Source organism: Triturus cristatus, chromosome 5_2 (assembly GCF_964204655.1).
Source record: "Triturus cristatus chromosome 5_2, aTriCri1.1, whole genome shotgun sequence".
Classification (NCBI taxonomy): Eukaryota; Metazoa; Chordata; class Amphibia; order Caudata; family Salamandridae; genus Triturus; species Triturus cristatus.
Window position 1 is genome coordinate 599,405,546 of NC_140588.1, and position 13,716 is coordinate 599,419,261.

The 13,716-nt window shown below is 42.4% G+C and overlaps 1 protein-coding gene across 1 annotated transcript in view; it reads right to left on the bottom strand.

The window, feature by feature from the left end:
* CNGA2 (cyclic nucleotide gated channel subunit alpha 2) overlaps positions 1-13,716 on the bottom strand; it is a 314,526-nt gene that overhangs the window by 129,339 nt on the left and 171,471 nt on the right. Inside the window, exon 3 of the mRNA XM_085606650.1 lies at positions 8,307-8,417. Within this exon, the coding sequence (XP_085462776.1) occupies positions 8,307-8,417 (111 nt within the window). The remainder of the gene's footprint in view (positions 1-8,306; positions 8,418-13,716) is intronic.

Sequence of the window (13,716 nt, forward strand, 5' to 3'; positions counted from 1 at the left end):
CGTAATCGGCGATTTTCCGAATTTTTTTTTTTTTTTTATTTGGGCTTGGGGGTTGTTTGGGGACCCCTATATCAATGCTGGGTGGTTAGGATCTCAAGAAACTGCCTCTTTAGACATTTTTTGGCATCGTTTTTGCTGCCCAACTCAGAGAGCGAGAGAGAAAATGGCGGCCGCCGCTTCCTGGTTTCGACCGATTCGAATGTTTACTAAGATCTAACAGCCAATCAAAATCGCGCTCGCGCACGCCACCGTACGCGTACGGTAAGCGCACCGTAAGCGCACCGTACGCTGGCTCAGATATATATATTGATTTAAAGGCTATTTTCTCTGAATCTACTGAACAGATTTACACCAAACCTACAAAAGGCACTTCCTTGACCTGAGGACTACCTCTCTGCCAAATTTCAAGTAATTCTGTTCAGCCGTTCGGGCTGTAGCTGTGTCTAAAGGTCCTATGGAAAAATGCATGGCAAAACGCGTTTTGGGAACCCCCTTTTATCTCAGCCCCCGCTTGACGAATCCCCCCGAGACTTTCAGGGTAGGAGCGGAGCGTAGCGCCCCACCTATTTTGAAAAATTCGCGAGGATTCGTCAACCGGCGCCAAAGTTATTCAAAATAGAATGTTGCAGATTTCCTATGGAAACGTGGTCCTAACTATAACTACCTACTGGCGACCGCCAGTAGGTAATATATATATATATATATATATATATATATATGAAACAACCAACACGTAAAAACGTGTAAATCGAAGAGCACTCCAGCAAAATCAAGGGACAATGTTCTTTAAAGCATGAATGCTTTATTCAGCAAGTTCCCCCCCCGTTGTTCCCCCGAAACGCTGACAGACGCGTTTCGCCGACTGGCTTTTTCAATGTCAGTTTCCATTACGTAAAAACGGCACATTTAAACTTCAATCCTATGTCACATGACAAAAAATATATACAAGCATAGAAGATGGACTAGCAGCAACATTGTTCGTAAATTCATGGCGGCCATCTTCTAACAGCAAATATAAACAAGTAAAGTGCCTTGCGTTCATACAAATAGTGTGTGTGAAAATTAAAATTACAAGTTGGACGACAGTATAAAGTGACAAATGGCTCATTTGGTGTTTATATGTCAGACTGTTGAAAGTAGGAAACGCTCGAATGCAGATTGGTAATATTCTGGGATTCAAAGTGTGGTTGTACTAGAACTCTCTTAAGTGTTAAATGTGTACAAACCCCATAGATATTGATTAATCTACGAACCAAGGGGGCAAGGAGACTAACACGAGACAGTTTCATTATACTAAATAGTGGAACTTAATTCGTCTAATCTTGATGTTGTCAATCAGCCCCCTTAAATTCAGGCATTCCGTCCAAATTGCCTGGTCAACTGTCCTTATGTGATAATAAAGCCCTGAATGGGCTTAAGGCCAACTACTGAGAGAGAGTACTTACATATGTTAGGCTACAAAACAGAAAATGAAAAGTGAAAAAACAAATATCAGTTTTGTGTTATTAACATTAAAAATTATAACAGCAGACCCCCAATGGAAGGGTATCTAAGATGCATTTGAAGACATGCCCTAGAGTTTGTATACTTCCACCATCTCACAAGTGGACCCATAATTCCTCGTCATTGTTAAGCCCTATTGGGGCCTTTGTTTGGAGATCTATTATGTAGGTTGACTCTAGGATACGAAGTTTTCGTACTCTATCGCCACCCCTCTCCGACTTGCCCACTTGGTCCAGACAATAGAATTTTAAAAGATCACGGTTGCTCTGATGATATTGCTCGAAATGTCGAGCAACCGGATATGCTGGATCTCTATTCGTAATTGCCCGCATGTGCTCCAAAATACGTTTTTTAGTAGGGTGTATGGTACTTCCTATGTATCTTTTGGCACATGGGCAAGTAAGGCAATAGACAATAAAGTATGAGTTGCAGTTGAGGAAAAGTTTCATCTTACGTATAGGTCTAGGGTCATTGGGTCTGCCTGAGTATGTAGTTGTTTTTTCGCTAAATTTGCAGGCTTTGCAGTGGTTACAGGGATAAAATCCCGTAAGGCCTATTCTGTTTTTGACTTTGGGGACCGGATCAAAGTGACTATGGACAAGGTAATCGCCTATTGATAGGCTACGCTTGTAAGTTATTACTGGGCGTGCCGGCAACTTTTTTTTAAGGATGTTGTCTGTTTGCAAGATGTGCCAATTTCTCTTGAAGATCTGCATCACCTGGCTGGATTTTACGTTAAAGTTAGTTATCATCCTAGCCTGACCTTCATTTGATTCAGTAGCTTTCTTAGTAATTAATAGATCTTTTCTATCAATCTCTTTGATTTTAGTTTCAGCTATGGAAAGGTCTGCGCTCTTGTAGCCTCTTTCCCTGAATCTCTTAGTGGCTTCTGTTTTTACCTGGGCATAGTCTTGTGCCTTGGAGCAGTTTCTTTTGAGGCGTATAAATTCCCCAAATGGTATGTTCTTTATGGTACTGCGTGGGTGGTGGCTGTCTGCATGCAGGACCGTGTTGCCTGCTGTGGGCTTCCTGAAGACTTTGGTAGAAAGTGTGCCATTATCTACGTAAACCTCTAGATCCAGATATGTGACTGACTTGTCACTGATTTCCCCCGTGAATCTTAAGTTAAGGTCATTTATGTTAAGGGAAGCCACAAATTCCTCAGCCGAGGTACGGCTGCCACGCCAAATTATAAAAAGATCGTCTATGTATCGAGCCCAAAGAGCGATCTTTTCCACCCAGCATTCATTGGCCTCGCCCCAGGCCACGTGCTTCTCCCACCAGCCCACGAAAAGATTCGCGTAGCTGGGGGCGAAGCACGTTCCCATCGCGGTCCCTCGCAATTGTTGATACAATTTTCCTGCAAAGGTGAAAATGTTGTTGGTAAGGCAAAAAGTAATCATTTGTATCAGCATCTTGTTGTGTTGGTAATATTTCATAGGTCTTTTGTTTCAAAAACCAATCTATGGCAGTTACGCCATTTTCATGATCAATGCAGGTATATAGACTGGTGATGTCCAAAGTTATGAGTAGCATATCAGCTTCCCAGGCAGTACCTTCAATCAGTCTTAAAAAGTCTTGTGTGTCCTTAATATAGGAGGCCAAGTCTTTGACTAATGGGGCCAGAAATAGGTCTATGTAGATAGATGTATTTTCCAATAGACTGTTAATGGACGGCCACTATGGGTCTGCCGGGGGGATTGGTTACACTTTTATGCACCTTAGGAAGATGGTAAAAAAAAAAATATATATATATATATATATATATATATATATATATTCACAGAAAAAACCATAGGTTTCAGGCACGTTATAGTTAGGAATTAGCATTTAAAAACCTCAGAAATTCACTGAAAAAAACATAGGTTTCAGGGGTGTTATAGTTAGCTGGACTTTTCACTTGTACAAAACCATTCAAATTCCCCCGTTATAGTTAGTTCAGCTAACTATAACTCGCGCGCCCGCAATGCACTGTGGAGGACGTGACATATTACATCACTCATGACATGGTCAGTGACATCACTCATGACATCACTGATGACATCACTGATGACATCATCCAGTGAATGTGTGTTTTTCTGAAAATTAAATATGTTTTATATATGTATATCTCAAGGTCGATGGAAGAATAATTGGGTATACAAGTGTCTAAATGGATGATTTGTTTTTGAAAAATTGATTGTGTAACTGACTGATTAAGTGTATCATAGTGAATACATGGCTTAGTGAGTAATGTTTAAATATGTAAATATCTGTATCAGTCTCTCACTTTGTGTATAAGTGGCTGCATGGGTTGGTGAGTAGCTACATGGGTGTCTATAAAGGTTATTAGTTGGTTTTTTGAGTATCAGTCTGAGTGTCTGCATGGTTCGGTGGGGGGTATTACGTAGTGCATACGTGCATGAATGAGTGACTCACTCTTTGTATGTGTTGAAGACAGCATGTGTGCAGGACTGTATGGGTGGATGAGTGTGTGTATGGGTGTGTTAGTGAGTGAATGACTGTCTCAATAGTGTCTTTATGAGTAACTACATATGTTTTAAACTAGTATATGTGACTATTGGTGTATATAAGTGAGTATATGTGAGAGTGAGAGATTGAAAGAGTTCCTGTATGAATAAGTATGTGTTTCTATAAGTGATTGTTTAAAAGACTAAGTATGTGTAAGTTTCCGTAGAAGTAAGTGTGGTGGTGTGTGTATAACTGTATATGCAAATAAATGTATGTTTGATTCTTTATTAGCATGAGTGACTATGTGTGTGAGTAACTCTATGGATGAGTGGCATTGTGTAACAGGATGTATAGGTGTATGAGTACATATGATGAGTGAATACATGTATGAGGGACTGTATAGGACTGTTGGTGAATGAGTGGATGTGTATGTAGATCTTAGAATTACTGAAGAGGTTGTTGTAACTGGTATTGGTATGTCCATTGTTTTGAAAAGTTTAGTCTCTATTTTTGAATGTGTGTATCAAAGGTTATATTAGGGTGAGAGGAGGTCTGCCACTCTATCACATGGATGATGTCATCAGTGATGTCATCAGTGATGTCATTTGAGAAGTCATCAGTGATGTCATGAGTGATGTCACTGACCATGTCATGAGTGATGTAATATGTGACGTCATCAGCAGTGCATTGCGGGCGCGCGAGTTATAGTTAGCTGAACTAACTATAACGGGGGAATTTGAATGGTTTTGTACAAGTGAAAAGTCCAGCTAACTATAACACCCCTGAAACCTATGTTTTTTTCAGTGAATTTCTGAGGTTTTTTAAATGCTAATTCCTAACTATAACGTGCCTGAAACCTATGGTTTTTTCTGTGAATTTCAAAGGTTTTTTAAATGCTAATTTCTAACTATGCCTACAGAGATAGGACATGTGAAGAAAGAAGAAAAAATGCACAGAAAGAAAAAAAAGAAGTGCAGAAAGAAGCAACAGAAGTCCTCAAAGACGAAGAAAAGTGCAGGAAGAAGGATAACGTGCAGAAAGAACAAAAAGAAGAGCTGAAAGAAGCCCTGTTGCAAAATCATCCTGTACCCTCAACTTTTTCAGATGGATACTGGTGGTAACGGAGTCTGACTAACCAGTCCTAGAGCCAGTGCTATGTTAAAAGACACTTAGAATACAGTGAAAACACCTACATACACTAGGGAACATTATGCGTTGGGGTCCCCCTGTGATTAGCATGACCTCCTCTGTAAGCCCCTAGTATATAATAGGGCAGGGGGATTAAAACTACCTCTTAAAACAGGCCACAGGGTGTTTTTGCACACGTTAACTCAGGCCCGTCCCCTCTCTTCACCACTGTGTAAACACGCCCTGTGTCCGTTTTTAGTTGGGAGATTAAGTTCATTTGAATCCTGAGGGTCCCTAGGGTCCAACTAGCCCACTAGGTACCTCCAGTAAGTGCCACAGAGCTGCGTTGCAGAGAGGTGTAAAAAGTGGCACGGCCTGGACCACCTCTCTGCAATGCAGCTCAGTGGCGCTTACTGGAAGCACTTGGTGGGCTAGTTAGCCCCCAGGGGCCCTCAGTATTGAAGGAAAATGATATCCCCAATTTAAAACGTGCCATAGTGCGTGTTTGCACACGTCACCTCAGGCCCCGTCCCCTCCCTTCACCACTGTGTAAACGCGCCCTGTGGCTGTTCTAAATTGAGAGATTAAGTCCCCTTGAATCCTAAGGGTCCCTAGGGTCAAACTAGACCACTAGGTACCTCCAGTAAGCGCCACAGAGCTGCGTTGCAGAGAGGTGTAAAAAGGGGCTTGGCCTCAGAACACCTGTCTGCAGCGCAGCTCCCTGGTGCATACTGGAGATGCCTGTTGGGCTAGTTGGCCCTCAGGGACCCTCAGTATTGAAGAGGAATTAATTCCCCAACTTACAACTCGCCAGGGGGCGCGTTTGCAGAGTGCTGCAAGGAGGGGGCGTGGCCTCCGGCACGATGCCAGTCTTTTATTTATTTTAATTTTTTAAGAAGGGGGGCTGTGTGGTTCCCCTTCTTATTCTAATTATTGGCCCTGATGACCCCATCCCCCAGGGCCTGTCTCCTAATTATATTTTTTTGACCCCAATCCCCAGGGCCGGCCACTGTTTTTTATTATTTTAAAAAAATATATATTTATAGACACACCTAGGACATGCTGGACAAACCGTACGTACCTATCACCATGACGATTTGCGTGATATTCATTAAAAGGCGACTATGCATACAATGAATCCACGTGGAATGTATTTACACCACTAGTGAAGCTCTGACATGTCTGATGCCCTACCGTGCCTAATCCCGGTAGACACCCTTGTCGTTTATTTATACAAACATGGGTAGCTATTGACGGGCACATTTAAAACACATGCACACCAAGCCATTCAAAGGGGATTCGACAAAAATTCGACCAAAACTATGCAAGAAACCCCCCTCACGGTTAATAAAACACACATCCACTGCCGGATGTGTAATACTTTTTATTTTACTCTCTGGAAAGGGAACGAACATCACTTGAGAGTCACAGCGCGCTCCTGGCAGAGCCCAATGCTGTGTTACACCCACCATTGCCTGCTGAGTGCCACACACCTCTGTGTTGTATTCCACTAGCTAGTGCATATGCTATGACACTCTCTAGCCCATGTGCACTGTAACACCACCCCGTGAATATGTCATGCCACACTTGTCTTCGCACGGGTTATATTGCCCTATCTAACGTGCCTTCCTCGATGCCTATGTTATAACGCACAGTGCTATGCCATACATATTACAATCTGGGATCCATATCTTTGTCACAGTGCATATACAACGTTACACTCCCCAGCACATATTTTATATTACAACTTTAGAGACTAGTTAGGTTACACAACACTGCCCTGTGCATATTACACTCCAAGGCGCATATTGCATAGCACGCGCTAGTGCCTGTGCTGTCTCGCGCACTCCAATGAATCTGTCATTGCGCACAATGTATTGCATATTATATTTCACGCCCGGTTCACCTTATATCACACTTTTTGGACAGTCTCGGGGGGATTCGACAAGCGGGGGCTGAGAAAAAGGGGGGGTCCCAAAACGCGTTTTCCCCATGCATTCTCCCATAGGACCTTTAGTCCGCGCTACAGCCCGAACGGCTGAACAGAAAACCTTGAAATTTGGTCCTCAGGTCAGGGATGTGCCTTTTGCAGGTCTGGTGTAAATCTGTTCAGTATTTTCTGAGAAAATAGCATTTAAAAGCATATATATATCTATAGGCGCGCACCGTGCGCGTACGGTAAGCGCACCCTGCCGTGCACGAGCGCAATTCTGATTGGTTGTTACATCTTAGTAAACATTCGAATCGGTCGAAACCAGGAAGTGTCGGCCCCCATTTTGTCTCTCGCAGTCCGAGGGAGGTGAAAAATAAAGGTGGAGAACATGAAAAGGGGCAGGGTGGACAGTTCCTGACCCCCTAGCCATTGTCAGGGGGTCCCCAAAGGACCCCCAAGGGCCATAAATGTTTTAAATATTTTTATGAAAAATCGCAGAGTGCGCTTACCGTGCGCGCACGGTAGAAACGTGAAAATTACGCGAACGGCGTAACGTGGGCGCGAGGTGCGCGAAGCGCACCGTGCACGCACGGTACGCGCACGGTAAAAAACCTTAAAAATTTTTTTTGAAATAATAAATATATAACTTAGCATTTAAAAAACCGTACAAATTCACTGAAAAAACCATAGGTTTCACACACGTTATAGTTAGGAATTAGCATTTAAAAAACCTTGCAAATTCACTTAAAAAACCATAGGTTTCACACATGTTATAGTTAGCTGGACATTTCCCTCGTAAAAAACCAATGAAATTCCCCCGTTATAGTTAGTAAAGGGAACTATAACTCACGCGACCGCAATCCACTGCTGATGACGTCAGATATTACATCACTGATGACATATGTGTCTTTCTGTAAAATAAATATTTATTAAATATGTATAGCTAAAGGTTAAAGGAAAGAAAAATGGGTAAATAAGTGAATAAATGCAGTGATGTAATATCTGACGTCATCAGCAGTGGATTGCGGTCGCGTGAGTTATAGTTCCCTTTACTAACTATAACGGGGGAATTTCATTGGTTTTTTACGAGGGAAATGTCCAGCTAACTATAACATGTGTGAAACCTATGGTTTTTTAAGTGAATTTGTACATATATATATATATATATATATATATATGTATATGTAATATGTATGCATAAGATTTTGACATGTTGAAAAAGATGTTGATAACGTTTAGCATCTTATGCATCTGGAAAACTTTGCACTAATGCAAGGACAACTCTGTTTACCTGGATAGGGCGCCTCTCCCCCGAAAGGAAGCACGTGATACAATGTCCCCATTGTCCAAAGCAGCGACACGCTGCAGCTCTGATGATGTATCATCGCAAACTGACAGTGCCCTGTGTGGGAAAAGAGACATCAGTTACCCTCGGGAATAGAAAGTGACATATGGGCGGGTCGAGTGTGAAGGGGTAGAAAACATCCAAAGACTGATAGGCATTTCTGAACACATCAATATGAATCATGATACTGATTGCTCAATTAAAAGATATACCAATTTACATCTTCACTGTGCCTGCACAACTCACACACGACCAAGCCCCACCAATGTATTCATCCCAGCAAATGCATTTGCAGTGAAATCGTTTGTCATAAACCTGAGCATAGCTCCACAGTCTTTGAGGCTCCTCTTAATCCACTTGAGTTAAAACTGGTTTACAATCTGCTTTATTACATAACTGCCCTTGGGTGCAAAAAGTACCTGCCTTTTTATTTAAACTCCACACTCCTGAATTTTCTGCAAACTCCAACTTACTGCTTAGTTATTGTCTTGGCTGATCATCTTCCCACCATACTTGCAAGAAGATAAAACAAACCTACCACGGCAGCCATATCACATTAGACAACCTATTCTATTATCAGATAAGAAATATGCATCCTTCTTTTGGACCTGAATCAGAGGTGGCATTTATTTTAATTTGTGATTCTTTCAACCATTGATCCGGCATCCTTCCCATAAGTCTCTTATGAAGACAAGCATGCTCCCAACTTAAATCTTCATCTTCATCTTAGTGATAACCCATTGTTGGACTTGCAATGAGATTGCTACCGCTGACGTGAGAGTCATCTTCAATACACCAGATACTAATCTAGAAAAACGCCTCTAAGTAGCCTGAGTAGTTTTTCTCACCACCAAAAATAATTATCCAATTCCCAAACCAAATATTGTTTGCTCAACAGGCCCGTTGTAGCAAATATTGACACATTCTCTGGGAAATTACTAAAAATATACGAAAGAGGCAAAACTAGACCATACAAACATACCTATTAAAATTTCAGAGAGAAACATTAAAATGTGTGTTAATTACAAAAACATGACATTAGATTTATACTAAAGTATCCACTAACTGCTCCTCTTATTGAGTTTACCTGCTGAACTGCAAAAACTTCCATTATTCTGGAAACTCAGTTAAAAAGACAGTGTGTGGCAGTGCTGTTATCCAATCACTGAAGATGATGGGTGTACCTGCTGGGACTTGATTTCTGATGTTTACTGCCTTTAGGCTTAGAGAAAGCAGTAACTTCATTCCCATTTCCTGCATGACAAGCACCCCAGTAAAACAAGATTAGCCAGGAGAAAGATGTTACTTTATTCCAGACCAGATACCCGGAATAAAGCACCAATACCTTAGATCACATTGGGATGTGGAGGAGGTGAGCAGAAATATATGATCAAAAGGATGAGAGAGATATTCAATCAACAAGGAAGGTTAGACCAGGTGTCTGAAAAATCTGCCAACCCTGAGTGCTATGTACCCAATTGACATGGGTATATTGTGTATCAGAAAATAACAGTTCTCTTTTTATACAAATTTATATAACAGTATTTAAAGTTTGTGAACTTCAATTGGTTGCGTAATGGAAACCCTACATAGTCAGTCTGGGGTGTGTTAAAGTAAACCATATACAACCATTTGATGGAAGGGATAATAAGCTCATGCCTAAAAAGAACAACATATCATGAGAATTTTATTCCAGATTCAAATATGCCATGACTATTAGTGTTTCGCACCTATCATTAGAGGGATTGTAATCCTCAGGGCAAAAACAAATAGTAAAGTCTGAAAAAAGTTATCACAAACAGTAAGAGGGTGGTATTCCCTCAAACCCATTTAATATTTGTCAAAAGACTAGATATCTGAGGGTGTAGCAGTGCAGTCATCACCATGTGAAGCTTCTGGGAAATTACAGTCATTGGGCGAGGGGCACTGAGGCCCTGAATGCATAGCCCTCTAAGAGGGTCATGTCATGAGGAAGACTAGGGAAAGTGTGTGATCTTCTATTGAACACAGGGTTTGAAAGTAAGCATGAGCAATCCAAAGAAAAATACCTAGTGACAAGTGTGAAACACAAGTCAGTCTTACAAGTGAGCAGAAACCTTTTGGAGTAGTAACTACTAAACATTGTGACACTCTGTCAATGGCATAATGGAAACTCAAGATAGTTTTGACTTGGATTAAGACTAAAGCATGTTATTTGTCATATTTATCGAAGGGTGAAGGCTCCCTGACCTGCCCTAGATACTCTGTAGCAGGAAGATCTGAAGCAGACAATATCTGGTACCTGATGTTTATGAGAAAGCCTCAAGGGCATCCTGATGATTACCGTTGTGCAATAAAGAGAGCAAATTTATTATGAACTCTTGAATATAAGTCTCCTGTATCTTCTGTATCACGTTATACAGTGTCTAAAAAACTCCTACTTCATCTGCTCAACACCAACTTTCTCAACACCTTTCAATCTGGATTGCGACTGGAATGCAGGACAGCGACTCTCTAAATATTGCAGAACAGATGTAAGCAACACTTGTCTGTTGGGACAACTTGACATATCATCTGTATATGACATAATTAATCACAAGACAGAATGCACTACATAATCCACCAGGAAGGAGATACAGGTCTAAATACAGTCCTGGCACGCATACTTCCTCTTCTTTAGACACCAATTCATCAAATAGGATTATACCGTTCACTCACCCTTCCTCTGAAAGGGGATATCGCTCAGTTCCCTGTCCTACACCTTTCTGTTTAGTCTTCACCTGGAACCATTTGGCCTTATGGCCCATAAAAAGGGTTTCCACACACACCAATATACTAAACATTATTTGAGATTATTAACCCATCTGTAAGACATGTCATCCTTAGGGTGGTCTTTCACCAAACCTTTTGCCTTTCATTTTGCTAATTCTTTTTGTTGGCCTTAGGACTCTGAGCACTTTACCACTGCTAACCAGTGGTAAAGTGCATGTGCTTCTCCCCTAAACATGATGACGCTGGTGTATACCTGATTGACATATTTGATGTACCGGTAAGTCCCTTGTAAAGTGGTATAACATAAAGTTATTTAGGATGATGATGGTATACCACATACTCAGGGCCTGTAGCTTAAATGCTACCAGTGGCCTTGCATCACACATTGTGCCACCCACAGAAGTAGCCTTCCAAACCTATCTCAGGACTGTCACTGCAGTGCCTGTGTGTGCAGTCTACTGTCACTTCGACTAGGCATTTAAAACTACTTGTCAAACCTTAACCTCTCTTATTATTACATATAAGTCACCCCTCAGGTAGGCCCTAGGTAACCCTAAGGGAAGAGTGCTATGTAAGTAAAAGTTAGGACATGCACCTTTTTATGTTTTGCACGTCCTGGTAGTGACAAACAGCCTATTTCATTTTTCCCTATTGTGAGGCCTGCCCTCTTATAAGCCGGCATTGGGAATTCCTTAACATACTTTTAAGCTGTAATTCCTGATCAGAGAGGAGTATCTTTTTCATGTTTTGCATGTTTGGAATGGTAATGATAAAGCCTGCTTACTGGTGAAGTTGGAGTTAACCTTACTGTGTTAGAAATGCCACTTTTAGAAAGGGCACATTTCTCTGTACTTACTTCTCTTTGTGCCTGACAGCCTATTGCCAATATTCGTCTGGGATGAGTGACAGCTACACTTTGCGCATTCCCTCCTGAAGCCACAAACACACGAATGGCTGTGTATGAAAGAGGACTTATCTGCATTCATCTGCATTCTGAAAGCCTTCCTGGGCTAGAAGGGGGAGAGGTGGCTTACACTTACATCTCAAAAGGCTGTGTCCTGTCCTCACACAAAGCACTGATTTACCCCCCAGGGTTAGCCTGGCAGACAGGAATGAGTTGAAAGTGATCCTTGTGCACTTCAGAGAGTTCCTTTGAAGTCACCCCCTACTTCAAAGGCACTTGTGGGTATAAGTACTGGGTTTCAGCCCCCTAAAATCAGACACTTCCGGATCTTGAACTGAACCTCTGTCAGAAGGACTTCTGTGCTGCTTAAAAGGACTCAGCTGGGCTGCTTCTTTGGATAGACTGTTCTGCTTGTTGCCCTGCTGCCTGCTGCTCCATGACTCTGCTGGAAGGACTCTGCCTTCCCTCCAAGTGATATCCAAGGGCTTGCTGGGTTACCTCCTGTTTTTTGAAGTCTTAGGGACACAAATTCTGCATGTGTTGCTGAACTCTGCCTTCTGTGAGTCCTACCTTTGTCTGAGGCGCCCCACCAAGCTCTGGGCCTGAGAAGTGGGTTCTGCAGCTGTTTTCATCAAAAACCGACACATTGCATCAACTGCGTGAGACATTTTGCCGCATTACCCTTTGACACTGATGCAGAGGCTGCCTGATGACAATGCTTCCTCAGCCTGCACGGCTCAAGGACGACGCATTGTATTCGCTTCAGCGCAACTCGATGATGGCGCAGTGACCCGACAGCGTGGAAAAAATTGTGGCATCATGCTCTCAGCATCGAGGCTTTACTTCAACCAATGTATTTCTTCAGCGGGTCCCGTAGCCAGCCTGCCCTCCATTGCAGTCAGCCTGAACTTTGGATTTGCGCCGGTCCGTCGCAACCTCAAGTAACATTTTGGCGGCTAGTGACTTCTAAGCATACTTTTTGCATTTCATCTTTAAACAAGCATTGGCATAGCCAATAGGTCCCGCCTTTTGGTACCTTATAAGTGGTTAGTCATGCAGCACATTATCCTGGGTGCTGCCCTGCCATGGATTGAAGCATTATCAGGCTTATCTGCACCACTTTTGCATCTTGTGCAATAGCTCATTGGTGGTTTTTTTGCAATCAGACTATGCTGCCGGACATTAGGGCAAAATGGAGAAAGTAAAGTGCCCAGAATAGAACGGTTGCTGGCATGTGACATTCTTCAGCAGCAGCTTTAAGGGAAATCTCTATTGGCAGCAAAGAGGCCTGCTCGTCACTGTCACCTGGGAGCGCTGTGAGCTGATAACACAAACTGCTGGCAGCCTCAAAGGCGCATGGTACAGATACTATGGTGAATATTATCCACCCTGCTGGTTGGTAAATGCAATACCTGTTGTCTGAGCTATTAATACCTGGCCTGCTGCAGGGCAATGTAGAGTTCTCTGGAAACTAAACGCAAAAGTAAACTCTTTGAGAGATGGTGTGAGATTGCCAGGAATGTGGCATATGACTGCAAGCTGCCAGGCAGATGTGAATGCTTGCCCAGGCACCGCCTGTTGCTCGGAAGACACCGAGCAGCATGTGTCACAGATAGCCGAGGAATGCCATCGGATTAAACGCAAGGGGAAATGGCGGGGGCTAATGAAGGCAAGTAGATAGTAACCTGACCCCCACGAGGA